Here is a 15,821-nt window from a genome sequence, read left to right on the forward strand (position 1 = left end):
TCCAAATGTGGAACTTAATTGGAGGAGCATTTAAAACCAAGCATTAAGTCCACCTCAATACAAAAATAATAATAATAAAAGAAATTCCTGGCCCCTGATAACTATTTTTCTGATACCCTTTAAAATTATTATTGTAAAAGATAGTGTGGTGATTCCTCAAAGACCTAAAGACAGAAATACCATTAGACCCACCAATCCTATTACTGAGAATATACCCAAAGGAATATAAATTGTTCTATTATAAAGACACATGCATGCATATGTTCATTGCAGCACTATTCACAATAGCAAAGATGTGAAATCAACCTAAATGCCCATCAATGATAGATTAGACGAAGTAAATGTGGTATATATACACCATGGCATTTTATGCAGCTATAAAAAAGGAGATGATGTCCTTTGCAGGAACATGGGTGGAGCTGGAGGCCGTTATCCTTAGAAAACTAATGCACAAACAGAAAACCAAATACTGCATGTTCTCACTTGTAAGTGGGAGCTAAATGATGAGAACACATGGACACATAGAGGGGAACAACAGACACTGGGGCCTGTCAGAGGGTGGAAGGTGACAGGAGGGAGAGGATCAGGAAAAATAACTAATGGGTACTAGGCGTAATACCTCGGTGATGAAATAATCTGTACAACAAAACTCCATGACACATTCTTATGTAATTACTTTTTTTAACATCTTTTATTTTAAGTTCAGGGGTACATATGCAGGATGTGCAGGTTTGTATGTACCCCTGAACTTAAAAGTTGAAAAAAAGAAATTAGAGTATGAAGTGAGAAAAGAGGAGATAAAATTGTTATTTGCAGATTATATGATTATATATCCAGAAAACCCAAGAGAATCAACTAGGAAATTATTTGAAACGTAAAATAATTCACAACAAAATCAATACAGATACTTGTACTCTTTATATGTCTAAGAGCAAACAAGTTAAAATGGAAGAAAATTTCCCATTACAATAACCAAAATGATCAAATACTTAGGAATGAAATTAACAATAAATATACAAGACTTATATGAATTAAAATCCAAAAATATAAAAAAAATCTGATTGTAGCATTTTCAAGGTGCCTTCTATTGAACTCTTTGCTTTCCTTATTCAGAGCCAATTTTGCAGACACTAAGCCATCTTCCAATGTATTTCTGAAAATAAGCTACATCTGTGTGTTTTAGCATATTTACAGACTTCAATTTCCCTTTTCTATCAGATTCAGTCTGAACAAATTACGAATTTATCATAATAAAATGTCCTGAACACACCTTAAAGTCTGACTCATCAATTAACCCCCTAGATCTCTGGAGCATTTCTCTGGATTGCAGGGGTTTGGAGTTCCTGATACTTTCCAACAACTACAGCTGATTTAACAGCAGAGCAGTAGCTCCTCAATTAAGTAAACTTAATCGCCTTATGCACCATGATTTACTGAAACTCTGATGCGGGGATTTTGAATTCCTGGAATCTACCCAGTTCCTCTAGTTATATTGCCATGTGCTTCTCATTATGGCCCAACTGTACAGGGAAGATGAGTGGAAAGAGCTGGTCTGGGAGTCAAGGGCAGACATTGTCCTAGCTCTGTCATGATCTAATCCTAGGTCCCTGGGCAAGTCACTTAACCCAATGGACTGAACAAAAGTTTTCTTATCTTCAAATTAGGGACAGTCATGCTTTGCCCTACCTACCAAACAAGGTTGTCTTTGGGACCCTTGTGAGAGAGCATGAGTCTGCAAGACACAAGTTCCCAATCCAGTATTTCTTTTGTAAGTTAGTAGTTGGGAACTCAGAAGATATTTTCCCAGAAAAAAGCCAGTACTATACCTGGTGGTGACGTTTTCAGTCTAATGCTACAAAAATCTGTCTGATGATCCTGTCCCTGGAGTACAACACATAACAATGGTCCTGCAAATCACCACCAGCAGGACATCGTCCAGGTGTGGGTGCTGGGGTTGGAACTCTGGGGGAGTGGCAACATGGAGTCCCTTTGTACAGTGGAAGAAAGAGAAGATTGGTGCCGAACAGAAGGGAAGTGGCAGGGGGAGTCGGAGGTCTTATGGGGAAGGAGCACATGGTGAGCCTGTGGGGGGTCTTTAGACACATAAGGATTTATTAGGTGCAGAAAATGAATGACAGGCAGTGGCTTTGGAAAGTCTTACAAATAAAGCTGCTCAAGCGTTTACTCCTGCCCTCCAGCCCACCACCTCCACTCCTCCTGCTCTCTTTCCCACATTCTATTTTTGAAGTCTTCAGGGCACACATAGCCAGCCACTTGAGATTCATGATGCAGAATCCACTTTCTCCATTCACGTGACTAATAGCTCCATGTAAAATAGGCCAATATGTAATACATAAACATATACGTAACAAGAGAGGGTGGGGGGTGCTGTGAGAGAGGGAAGGTTGGTCAAATGTTATGTCTGTGGGTTGGTCAAATGGGTGCATTCATCTTGGAAGATCCCCTGGAAGACTTAAAAGAGGCTAGCTGCTTCTTTGCTTTTTGTTGAACAGAGCCTTCCAAATCTAACTTTTCAAATCCCTGATTGAATTCCCAGCAATCTATTTTTCCTGACTATAACCAGAAAAGCATGTTTAAGTGAACATGAAATTCCATCAGTATAACGCCTTGTGCAGCCCAGTCCACCAGCCCAGTCGCCAAAGCCACTAATAATGCCCTATTGTGTTGCTGTGGTATTTTCTAGGTTATCATTATGAAGTCTTTGCTCCTGGTTGAGAAAACATGACGTTCCATTAAATGTATAATCTGGGTTCCCTCCAGGCCGGAGATGCAGCTTGCTTAAAGCTGAAATGAGCTGAGATTTAATGTCATGGAAAAGAGAACCAGTTGCAGGGGAAAAGGGAGTTGCAGGGATTGGGAGAAGAATGGTGGATTCAGTCCCCTGTGATCCCTCGATTTCAGACTGTAGACAGTGTCTTGCCAGCCAAAGGATCTAAGAAGCCCAAGGAAAAAGTGAGTCAGCATTTTTTCACTTTCCACTCTGACTGTGGTTGGGTGCTGGACAGCACTGCATGAGGAGGTTCTTTCTAGGACAGAAGATCATGTCTTTAGCGACCACCCAGGGGTCTGTTTGCCACCACTGCCTTTTGGCCCATCCCCTAGCTCTGGACTCATCAATCTCATAAATTAGCCTGGATCGAGATGGTAAGCTGGTGGGGTGTGCACTTTCTCACCAAGTTCTAGCAAGTTTTTCATTCAGCACAAAAATATCCTTCTCTTCCAGCAACAGAACAGCTAAAGGAAATCAGAGCATCCACCTGAATGTCTGTAAAGCTCTCCCCACCAATTCTTTTCCTGGAGCATTTTTGGGTTCCCAATGTGCTTCAAAGAATCCTATGGTGCACTTAGACATTTACTCCAGGATCAAATATAAAAGCAGCAGCATCCTTTACAATAGTAAATCAGCACGCTGGTTAGAGACCCACTTGACATGATTTTTAAAACAAATTCAAAATAACTTATTTTTGTTGAATATAAAAGTAATGTATGTTCAGTACAGAAAAATTAAGAAAAACATGTAAACAAAATTTAAAATTCTACCTGCTAGAGACAAATAGTACTACCATATTGGTAAATAGAGACATACACATGTGTGTGTTTAACTTTTTAAACAGGTGGAATCATAACGCAGATGACGTTTGGTAATTGCATTTTCATCTAAAAGTGTATAGTATATTAAGAATTACGTATTTCTCCTAAAATAGCTTACAAACTTGTATAACATGCAATGCAGATTCAATACTATGCATATATCATACCTTAGTAAATCTGCTGCTGTTAGACACATGTAATCCTCAGCTTTTTATTATAAACAGCACCTCCATAAATGTACATGTAGGTACTTCTTTGTGACTGTTTGGATTTTTTTCTTTAGGACATGAAATTTCTCAATGGAAAGGTAGACCCCTCATTTTTTAAAAGCATTTGACACATGTCGCCAAATTATCTTCTTGTCTGCATTATCCAGTATGGTAGCCACATGTGGCTATTAAAGTTCAAATTAGTTAAACTTATATAAAATGAAAAATTCACTTCCTCAGTCGCACTAACTACATTTCAAGTGCTCAAGTCACATATGGCTAGCAGCTACTGTATTGAACTGCACAGATATAGAACTTTTCCACCAACCTAGACAGTTCTACTGGACAGCGCAAGTCTAGAAAGACTGCACCAATTTACATTTTCCCTAGTAAGAAATGACAGTGCCTACCTCCCACAAATTAGCCAATACTGAATATTGTAATTTTTTAAAAAGTTTTTGCCAACCTAACAAAAATTATATTGTTGATTTTTTTCATTTCTTTGATTAATAACGACTTTTTTGGTTCATTTATTGACTCATATTTTTTTTCTCTTGTGAATTATGCACTTAGGCTATTTCCTATTGGGATTTTGCTTTTACTGCTTTTTATATATGAAAATCAATCTTAAGAGAGTGATTTATGTGGCAATAGTTATTGTAACTTCTTATGTTTTTTCATGGCTTATTTTTCATTTATAGAAGTGTAAAATTTTAATATATTCAAATCTCTCTTTATTTTCCTTTATGGTTTCTTCCTTGTCATGTTTTAAAAGCTCTAAACCTAAGATTACAGTAATATTCATCAAATTATCTTCTAGTTCTTTGATCATTTCATTCTAAATATTTAGATTTTCAACCTTTCTGAAATTTATTTTTGTGTATGGTTTGTAAAGTATAAATCTAACCTTTTTCTTTCTCCATGTTATCAATCACTTGTCCAGGAACCATTTTTTTTTAATTAATGAATCATTATATACTGATTTGAAATTCCACTATATGTTTACATGTGTTTGGATCTACATGTACTTGTCTTTTTAGATTTTCTACTCTATCCACCTATTCTTTGGCCTTTACCATCCTGTTTTTATAATTTGCATTACAATACATTTAAATATTTGGAGAGAGAATATGGCTTCATTATTCTTTTCCAAAAATGCTTCAGCTCTTTTTACCTGTTTTTTTTTCTGCTAAGATAAGCCTAGAATCATTTTGTTAAATTCTTATCATCAAAACAAACTCTTTCAGAACTTTGACTGAAAAGTTGAATTCAATTTCTAAATTAATTTGGGGAAAACTGGTTATCTCTACAGTATCCATATCTCTAGAGTATCTCTACAGTCATCCATTCACAGACATGGTGATTCTGTCCCTTTTTTTTTTAGATTTTCCTGAATATCATTCTGAATTGGCTTTTTAAAAAAGCACGGAGGAGGAGCACCTCCGACTGTTTTCATGGACTGTCTCTGAGTCTGTGAGCTGATGCTTCCAGCCACTAGAAGTAACAAAAGAAATTCCATTCCTTAGCACTGGAGCATATTTTCAGTATCCACCTTCTCATAAATCTGCAGAAAAGAAATCTCACTTTTCATCCAAAGAATCTGGAGTTCAAAACAGCCTTTACGGAAAAATCAAACTCCAGGGGCAACTGCAAAGCACATTTGGTGTCTAGCTAGCCAGCTTATTTTGCAGGACTCTTTTTCCAACTCCTAAATACTTTCCAGTCTGTGAAATCCATCTCCCCACCACTGTAACAGCAAAGCGCCTCTCCTGGCACTGGAGAGCTCTCTCAGTTTTAATGAGAACGGATCTTCTGTGAGGGGCTTTTTATCGTTGAAGCTGGTTTTCAGCAGATAGCATGAAGCTTCCTTGGGTGACTGTGGCTTGGCAAACTTATGCGGATTTGGGAAGTGCTTCATTGGTCAGAATTCAGCTCTCCCTTGAGCAAATCCTAAAGCCTAACCACTATCCATTTTTTTGCAAGGAAACCAGGGCTCCTGCACCTCCCTGGTAGCTCACCAGTCAAATGGCCAAGAGCTTGAATTCACCTACATCTGGGGTTCTCAAGTCGAAGGGGAGGGACATTTGGCAATGTCTGGAGGCATTTTTAGTTGTCACCACTAATAAGGAAGGAGTGAGGGGCGGGGGATGTTACTGGCATCCAGTGGGCAGAGGCCAAGGATGCTGCTAAACGTTCTACAACGCACAGGACAGCCCCCACCACAAAGAATTACCAGGTTTCAATCTCAGAAGTGCCAAGGTTAAGAAACCCTGCCTTTCATTCTCACTCAGTGCCCGGTGAGAAGTATGCATTACATGATTAGGAGCAAAGATAATGCCTTCCGTGGGACAGCGTTTCAAAACAAAACAAAAAAGCAAAAACAAAAACAAAAAAATGCGACGATTGGCTTTAAAATGCCCAAGCCTCTAACTTTAGGAGTGCCTGTGCCTGCAAATTCTGTCTTTGGTAAGCAAGCCTTTCCCACCAACACGGGAGGGAGTCACAGAAACTCAGCAAGACAATAGCATCCTCCAAGCCTCTTGCATGCTCCTGGGACACAGAAAGCAAGACAGAAAAGAAGTCTGTCCTCTTCCGAGCAAGCGGCGTCGCCTCGGCTGCGGGCTCTGAAGCCGAGGCTGGGAGGAGCGCGCCCCAACAAAGGCGCAGCACTCCGCCGCCGCCTGCCGCGCGGTCCCTCTGTGCCCCTGGAGATGCGCTCCTGTCCCCAGGCGACCCTGCCAAAGAGCCCGGCCCGGGGCGAAAGCGTTCTCGCCCGCTTAGCCTGGGGTGGGGTGGGGACAACTCGCGGCACTTACTTGTCCAAAATGAAGTACAGGTCAAATCCGCCGTAGCAGGCTGGACCCCCATCTTCCCTGCGTCCCCCTTGCCCGGCGCAGATGAGCACCAGAGTGGCCAAAGAGAGCCACTGGAAGCCGATGCCGAGGGCTCTCCGCTCCGCCGTGGCCATGGCCCGCAGCCCGGGGAGAGCAGGGTCCGCTCCTTCCCACGCTCCGCGAACTCGCCACGACCCTCAGGGACGCGCCATCCGCGGGCCCCTCCTCGCGGGTCCTTTATTCCCCCTCGCTCCCTCGCAACTCCCCGGAAGCAATTGTCTGGAGGAGTTCAAGGTTTTCCCTCTGGTTTCCGCTCCGATGCTGTTTCTGGGTTTCGGGTTTCAAGGATCCCAATCCTGTCCTCCGCTTCTTTTAAAGGGGAGGGCTGCCTCGGTCCGGGGCCGCCGGGCAGCTCCCGAGGCCGCGCCGAGCTTTTGCAATGGAAGGAGTTCCGTCCCGACGGTTCTTTGTCCCAGATTTTAAATATGATGGGGTGGGTTTTCAAATTGTTCTTGGTGGGGGGAGTGCTTTGCCTTCTCTCCTTCCTCTCTGCCCCCCTTTCGCGTTCTTACGGGGAAGAAAGTTCAAAGGCTGCCACCTTGTGGACAAAGGCGGCGAAAGCACGCGTGGGACCCGCGGGAGTGCGGCGGGGGCGGGGGCGCTTCCAGGCTTCGCGTATAAATTTCCTTGTCCTTACTATTCTCGTGTGAGCTGTGCGTGTTTTCTTACTCCTTCCTTCTTCCCACGCACTTTCCCTTTCTTTTTCCATGACCGCCCCTCCATTCTCTGCAGTCCTTCTATTCCTTCTTTTCCTTTCCTATCCTGCATCTTTTGATAAGGTCACTAAACATTGGATGAGAACTTGTTTCCTCCAAGCACGGTGACTCCGGCTCCCCAGGCTAGGACCTTTGCAAACACGCCATTGTGCAGATGAAGTAGGGGAAAAACGGGACCTTTGTGGTCTGAGTCATCAGAGTGACCTTACATGGTCTTAGTCTGGACCATAAGAGAGACTGTTGGGGTCCGGTCTGAAAGCATCACAAACAGCCCCACAGAGTGTGGTACTTAGGGCTGCTCCCGGCATGGAACAGCTGAGCCTTCTAGATCGCCACCATCTCCATCTTTTAGAGATTCTATGATAATAGTTCTTCTTTTCAGCCTGTGAACTTTGACATTTTCTCTCTATCTTTGATTTAGGATGGAGGAAGTAAACAGCTTACAAGAGTAGAGACGCTCCAAGCAGTTTGGAATTGGCAGGGAAGTTCTGTGCTAGCCTCTCTAAATTGGAGAATCAGCCTCTGAGCCCCAGGTCCGAGTGGTACCCCAGTTCTAGCTTCCTATTGTCTTCCACTCTGGGAGCCCTCAGTGCATACGCATGTACTGTTTTCCCAGGATTCTTCCTCCAGACACACATCTTCCCCTCCACTTGTGTGCATCCCAGACCCTTATACCCCAATGTGACAGTCCATGATGGTTTCCCCCAACATGCGTACCATGGAATCCTAGTGTCTTGGAATGCTCCACTAACCAATAATCATGTTGTCAAATCAGCCTTGGAGATTTGTCATGCATAGCACTGACCTGCCTCCAAAATGAACCCAGTGTTTCTCACCTCCTGGAATTCACACCCCTTCTACCTTGGGTGAGATTGACCTGTGAGTAATTAAGAAGATGGTGTGTGGCTTCTGAGGACAGGCCATGAGAGATGTTGTGGTTTTTCCCTTCTCTCTGGGATCACTTACTGTAGGAGAGCCCACTGCCATGTTGTGAGAACACACAAGCAGCCCCAAGGAGGGGTCCGTGTGGTAAGGAACTGAGATCCCTGCTGGCAGCCAACACCACTTTGCCAACGTTGTGAGTGACCCATCTTGGACATAGGTTCCTGAGCTCCTGTGAAGCCTTCAGCTGACTGCAGTCCTGTCTGACATCTTGACTGCAACCTCATGAGAGACCCCAAACAAGAACTACCCAGCTAAGCCATTCCCTGATTCCTGATCCACACAAATAAGCGAATTTTTATTAGTGTTTTAAGTCTCTAAATTTGGGGGCAATTTTAAATGTAATAAAAGATAACTAACATATGCCTAGTATCATATTAAAGCCTTGAGAATTTCTGTAGGAAAAAAAAATTGCTGAACTGTGTTTTCCAGACGTACTTGACCATGAAACTGTCGTTTCATAGATAACATATATTAAACCCATACTTTGGGAATTATTGCTCTCAGCAAAAAAATAATTGGAGGGAGACTAAAATACCCTAACCATCCAAGTCTTCCTCTTCCATATCTTCTTTCTCCTCAAAGGATTGAAAACCCATGCTGACCCCACTGCAGCTCGATGACTTGAAAGACAGTGAAGAAATCTATAGAAATCAGATGGGTAAAGGAAAGCAGAAACACTGGTGGGAGCTGGTAAGAGAAGAAAAGGGATATGACAATGTGATGGAGAGAGTGTTTATGGGATTGGCAAGGAATAGGAAAGGGCTTGAATGTGGAAAGCGGGTGGAGGGGTGAGAGGAATCAGGGAAGCATTAAGAATGTCTTCTCTCACCCTCATGCCCCCAGGGCCATCTCAGGTTGTTTAGAGTTTAGGTGACAGAGGAATGTGTTGAGAGCTTTACAGGCAAAATAGGTTAGGAAATTACCCCGGAAGGAAGCAGGGGGTGTCTTGATAGAGCTCTTCAAAGTTACAGATACCATTATCCAAGATAGATGAGGGCATAGTTCTTCCAGGGGTGGGAGGAGAGAGGATATTCCGTGGGAAACAAAGTTATGGGGAAGGGGAGAAAGAGCAAGAGGGAACTCTGGACAAAGATGGTATTTTCCAGGGCAGAGAGGCAGTGAGAGGAATTCAGATATTTGAGTGTCCCTGTGCCTTTGCCTCTCTTCCAGGATTCTAGAAAGAAGTTCATCTCTAGATCTTAAAACGCCTCTACCCTGCTCTCCCTCCAGCCCGAGGAAATACATTCCAGGCTGCCTCTTCTACCTAGAGGGCTTTGTGCCAGCCTCACTCACTGTAGGGAGGTGTTCTCCAAACATTCTTGAGAAGTGAGCTTGAAGTTGAGCTACAGAGATATGGTTATTCGCAGGGAGGGTTTAAATACGACAAAGATGTCCATAGTCTATAACAGTGGTAAATGAAGCCTCTTCTGTGATCCTAGCATGTTCTCTCAGTGGGGGATGTTGTCAGGTGTTAAAAATTGGCAACAACTTTTGCCTTTGTTTGTTAGACTGTAGTGGCCTCACAATTAGTGCTTGTAGAGAAATGGGAGAGGTGGGTCAGTCACTGCAGGCTAGAAGGGGGCTTGGGGAGAGTCTTTATGGGTTCCTGCTAGCATTTTCCAGAATGATTTTACAACTCAGAGACATCTAAATATCAAGATCTTCCTACCCAAATGTTACCATCCTCTTGAGGTAATTCTCAGTGTTCTGACTTGATTGGGAATGTCCTGGTTCCTAATGCCTTCCAAGGCCTCCAGTGTTCTGGAAGAGGTTGATCAGCCTTTTCAAGGCCTGTAGAGATAGATACATGAGGTTTGGAAGGGACTCTTCTGCTTCTTTAATTCAAGGCAGTGGAAGAACGATATACATGGTGATGTTCAGCCTGTGGATGGATATTTCTGGAGTTGGAGAAGTACAGGAGAAAATTAACCATGCATGTGGGAACATTTGAATGGTAACCTGGAAGCCTAGGCAGGGAAGAGTTCCTTGCAGGAAGAAGTCAACAGAGCCATATGCTGTGGAAGTCAGGAGGATAAGCCCTAAGAAAACTCCAGTGATTTGGCACAAGTGTCACTGTGTCACGAAGGAGCATTCCAGTAAAGTAATGCAAAGAATGTTAGACTGTGCTGGGTTACCAGGAAGCGGAAAACTCTCTTTCAAGAAGATAAGGGGATAAGGGGTAACTTGTATATGTTCAAATGTTTTATTTGCCACAAGGAAGAATCCGAAGATATTCAAAGTTACCAGGAATTTCAAGGTCCCTGCCTTCCAAAAGATTGGAGAGTTTGTCTGACTAGACTGATTGTCTCAAGGCTTTAGTCCTGCACTCTGATCACTGTTCTACCTGAATTTACTAGGCTTCCTTCCTTGAGACAGTAATTATTAAATATGCCCTGCCTATCTACAATATCAGCCTCTTAGTAACTCGCTCTCTCTTACTTGCCCTCTACTTTCCAACACATGTGACTAAGCCCTTCTCCCCGGTTGTCAAACACAAAGTTTACTGTCCTAATAATCTATTAAGAACTCACTGGGCACTAAGTGCCATTTGTCTGCATTCTTAACATTTTAGAAAAGGTTCCAGGTAACCCAGACTACCCCAAAAAATTTTGAGTAAAAAACAATTTTTTTCCCTAGAGAAGAAATATTTGCCACAATGTGGAAAAATCTGATACTCTCCATAAAGTTTTATGTCAGTCAGGTAGGTCCAGTGTTTTCCAGGATCTTGGAGGACCCTCTAGTCCCTGGGACCACCATAGGCAAAAAGTGAAGTGAGTGTTCCCAGAAGCAATTTATCATCTGGAAAAACAAAGTGTCTTAAGAATCTGAATCAGCTGAGTATTGACTTTTGGTGTTAGGGAAAACAAAGATACAGTAATAAAATTAAGCCCAGAGGCAGAACCATAGGCCAGAGCAAGATGTCCTGATGGTATCTTATAGGTCAAGCCAGCCACAACTTCAGCCTAGAAACAGTCAAAACCTCATTGAACTCAGTATCCCATTGATACCCTATCCAAAGCCCAACCAAGTCAACCTTAAAAATAAATTCAGTTCAATAAGTCCCTTGATTCATTTAAGGACACTCCAAAACCCATCCCAAAGCCCTGCTAACACCTACTCCAATGCAGTGATGAAACCCATTCAACACAGGCCCAATCAAACTCTGACCAATTCAGAGCCCTGCAAAAAATCAGCCCATTTCCTATATCATTGTCAGCCCAGAGGCAGATCCTGTTTAATCTGGTTTGCATCCCAGCTCAGCTAGGGCCACACAACATCCCTGTGCGTCTTAAGTCACAGCCAAGCCTCTGAAGAGCACATTCTTACCAAGGATCTAGTCAAGAGTAATCCATAGTTTATAACAACTTACTCTAAAACGTTCATTTCAGATGCTCAAAAGGACCCAAAGCCTTGCTGAACAAAAAGTTCATTTCATTTAGACCAGAGACCAGGGCAATCCAACTCAGAACTCAGATGACAGTGGAAATGGACCAGTACAGTCCAGGGTCCTGACAAGCCCAGAGAGTACAAATGCCCAATGGAAGCCTGTATTAAGCAAGTCAAGGCCAACACAAATCTAGATACAAGACCAATTCAGCCCAATCCTGTCCAATTCTGCTCAATTCTGACATAATTAAACATATTTAAGACTAGGGTCTTACTTGGAGACACCAGATCAATTTACAACTGAAGATGCCAGGAAAAATCTACCCAATCCATCAAGCCTAACACCCCTTTGATCATTTTGCTAATGGCCACCATCCAAGTCCAAAGCCAGAGGGACTAGTGGTTCTCAAAATGTGTGAGCATGTGTGTGTTGTGGTTGATGTGGGGAATGGGTACTGTGAAGGTGGGGACAAAGAGATTTGCTAACTCTGAAATAAACAATGGAGCTTTATCAAGGTACCTTCATCTGAAGAATATCAATAATGAATGTGGGGTTTGAGGAACACATATACTTTTAAATAGTTTAAAGTGACCCATTTTGTTTCCTTCGTGCTTCAGACCCTCTTCCTCCTGATGTGATCTTTTGAAATAGGTAGAATGAATGATAATTCCCATATACTGTTTGAGGCCTAGGCAGGACAACACACTGACTAATGCTGTAACCTCATGTCAGGCCATTTGGGGCAAAGCGCAAGTCCACCAGTCTTAAATGGGTGACTGTGCAAAGTACTTGACCTGTCCGTACCACAACTTCCTTTCTGCAAGATGGGGATAATAATATTATGTACCTCATTGAGTTGTTATGCAGTTTCCATGAGATAATGTATGTTATGTATGGCCCTCAGGAAGCATGCAGTCAATGCTGGCTTTTATTGTTATTGGAGGGTTCTGGGAAATTGCTCATGAATTTCTTCTTGATATGAGAAAAAATTTTAGAAGAGCCACATTCAGAGTGGCTCACCAGTGAACCAAAGCTATTTATCTACTGTGGACATTCACATTATCAACTTTGAAAAATGCAAAGATAAATATTCTAGCTCATCCAGGAACTACTGGGAGTTGTTGGTTTCCTAGGATGCATGCAGAAAACAAATAGAAAACATGCTTTGGGGATATCAATTATCTATTGGCAACCCTGCTGTTTCTGCTAGCCAAAAATGCAGGATAGCTAAGCTTTAGTGGAATGTCTTGAGTACATTGTAATAACCCATGATGCTTCTTTCTGATATTGGGTGTTGAGATCTAGGGATTCATAGGAAAGAGCCATTATTATTCCTTCTCATTAACTCATTCATTCATTTGAAAATAGTTTCTGGATATCTCTTATTATATGGCAGGCCTTGTGTTTGAAGATAAAAAAATAAATATAACCTGGACCTTAACAGAGTTTAGTTAGGAGACAAAACACATAAAACAGGTGTTGGTACAATAACGTGGTTTAGTCTGTCTTTTAGAGGAAGCTCAGCATGTTCCAATCACTGCACTGTGCCAATCCCAAGAAGTAGTTCTGACATAGTGGACTCCTTAGTGAGGCACTGTTGGTTTACAACTCATGAGGGCGACTCGTGCCAGAAGATGAATGAATTAAAACATGACAAATGTCTCTTCCTACTAGTAATGAGACATGCTTTCACTAAGAATATTCAAAAGTGATCAGGGAGGAGCCTGTGGCAATGAGACCAAGATCTGGGCTAATTAAGCCACTTCCTGTCCGAGTGAAAGGGATCTCTTGGGTGCTTGCTCTTATTCATAATCCATCATGGCTTACCAGGGCACAGAAGGGCTTGGGGCAGAATTGTAGCTAGTGACAAGGTGTGCATTTACCTGATGGGTTTGCCTCTGAGCAGTGACACCTTAGGGAAGTGCTTGGGAACACTCAGACCTGGGTTAGATTTCTGGCATAGGTTTTCAGGCTGAAATGAATATGTCCAAGATGGGGGTCTAAGAAGTGGGCTTATCCTGGAACCTCATATGTAAAAGCATTTGTTCTTTCTGTGGCCAAAGTAAGAGTAGGGAGATCATATACCATTCTTATAAGAGAGTCTATGTGTACCTGAGATAGGGGTTGATTCATGAAGCTAGGGCAGACTCTTCTCAAAATAGGGAGAGTTGAAGGCATGAATGGTGTTCTTACCCCAGGTCTTGTTTTTCTCTTCATTATATTTTTCATCAAGTGTTGAAGACTCACCTGCTATGCAATCTTAATTGTAGTCATAAATGTAGGTACTTAAATTGTGAGCTTAACCCAAAGAAATAGTGGGGTCAATTAATTAACAGATAAAGAAGACCAAGGGCCTTTATAGCATAGGGGAATTACTATCTTGGCTTGAAATAGAGGAAAAAACTCAATGAAATTATTTCAAATCCAAGGACCAGTAAGGAGGAAGTAAAGGTCCAGCCCTAGAATACTGTCCTCTAGAAATTGAATTTGCTCAGAGGCAGAGGCAAAAACCTCAGGTGGTAAACAAGAAGGCTTTTTAATTTGCTGTCTGAACAGAAAATTATTAAAACAGAAGTATGGCAGGAGGTTATTACAACCTTGGTAGGTAATGGTGTCAACTTAAAGCACAGTGTTTAATCATATAGTCAATTCAGGAACTGTGGGAAAGAGAAAAACAAGGGAAAAATCCAAATCCTATACATAGCAATACGCTATGCATATGTAGTAGACATATTTGGAATATTTTTTCAACATTTTGATAGTTACCCATAAATCATGTTCTCCTAAGAAACAGTTAAAACAACGACACCTTCTAGTCTTCATTGCAGCTAGAATTCAGATTTATAAACTGCAATCCTACTATGCATCTTCAGTTGAATTACTTTATCCCTCTCTGAGATGTTTCTTTGTATCTTTTCTCCAAAATTTTCAGTGTATTCTCCTTTACTCTTCATTGATACTGCTGCTTCATATTTAATTGCAAAATTATAATCCTGAAGACACTTATATGAATTTTATATACAGGAACAGTGCCTAGGCTAAAGAGCTTTTGAAGTCATGAATGTATGAGTTGAAGCTATGAGTGTGCTTAAATACCACCTTGGGCTAAGTGAAGAAAGTAATAAGGAATAAGGGCAATGATGGAGCCCAGGGGAGAACCAACATCTTTACAGAGCTTGACATAGAAAGAGGAAACAAGAAGGGAAACAGGCATTTCTAGAAGAGAATAGTCATGAATATCAATTGGAGTAGGGGGGTCAAGAAGATAAGAACTTAAAGCTGTTCATTAGATTTGGCAGCTAAGAGTTCTTTAGTGATCTTCATGCAAGAAGCTTTGTGGAAATTTGGGAGAATAATTTATATTTCAGTGAGCAGAAAAGTGTATGAAGCATCAAGGTGAAGATGGTGGATGGAACACCCCCATCTAAGTTTGCTCTCTCTCAGAATCTCACTAAAACCAAAGTATGGGAAGTAAACATCATCATCATCATCAACAACAACAGCAATAACGAGTCCCAAAAGGATGGGAAAAAGGAAGTGGGAACAATATCAATACAAATCTAACAGCTGGAAATTTGCATCTAACCTGACAATGGGAAAAGTGATGAACCCTCCTTATCCGTATTGCAGAGTCACTGGTACTGAGGAATACAGCATAGGGCTAAAATAAAGAAAGTAACTGAAGGCTCTTTAAAAAGCAGCTAGATCCCCGGATGCTCTCTGATAGTCAGTCTTCCTCAACCTCAGCAGAAGATTGGAATGTCATTCTCTGATGAAAATAAAACAGGTTTGGACTGGGGGATGCTAGGCATAGCTGAGGCCATCAGTTCTCTACTGAAAATAGGGGAGTTGTGGGAGTAGAGGTGTACTGAATGTACTGAATGCTGAAGGCTCAGACCTTCAGCTCTATTCCCTCACTGATCTCCATGAGTGCTGGCAGCCAGACCATTACCTTCCAGGCAGGAATTTATTTTATTTTATTTTATTTTTTTTAAGATGGAGTCTCACTCTATTGCCCATGCTGGAGTGCAGTGGCACCAGGCAGGAGAATGAAATG

General features: G+C 42.0%; 1 protein-coding gene across 7 annotated transcripts in view; it reads right to left on the reverse strand.

The window, feature by feature from the left end:
• ANTXR1 (ANTXR cell adhesion molecule 1) overlaps positions 1–7,268 on the reverse strand; it is a 237,497-nt gene extending 230,229 nt beyond the window's left edge. For 2 of the 7 annotated variants that reach the window (XR_010123091.1, XM_063648647.1), the window contains exon 1: positions 6,638–7,176. Coding sequence is in view for 6 of the 7 variants with exons in the window: in XM_063648647.1 (XP_063504717.1) it covers positions 6,638–6,789 (152 nt within the window). In the remaining variant the exon portion in view is untranslated. Of the gene's footprint in view, positions 1–6,637 lie in introns of all 7 variants that reach the window. The other 5 variants (XM_054474123.2, XM_054474128.2, XM_054474126.2 and 2 more) reach the window with 3 other exon arrangements.
• Positions 7,269–15,821: the final 8,553 nt, after the last annotated feature.

The sequence above is a fragment of the Pongo pygmaeus genome, chromosome 12 (assembly GCF_028885625.2).
Source record: "Pongo pygmaeus isolate AG05252 chromosome 12, NHGRI_mPonPyg2-v2.0_pri, whole genome shotgun sequence".
Classification (NCBI taxonomy): Eukaryota; Metazoa; Chordata; class Mammalia; order Primates; family Hominidae; genus Pongo; species Pongo pygmaeus.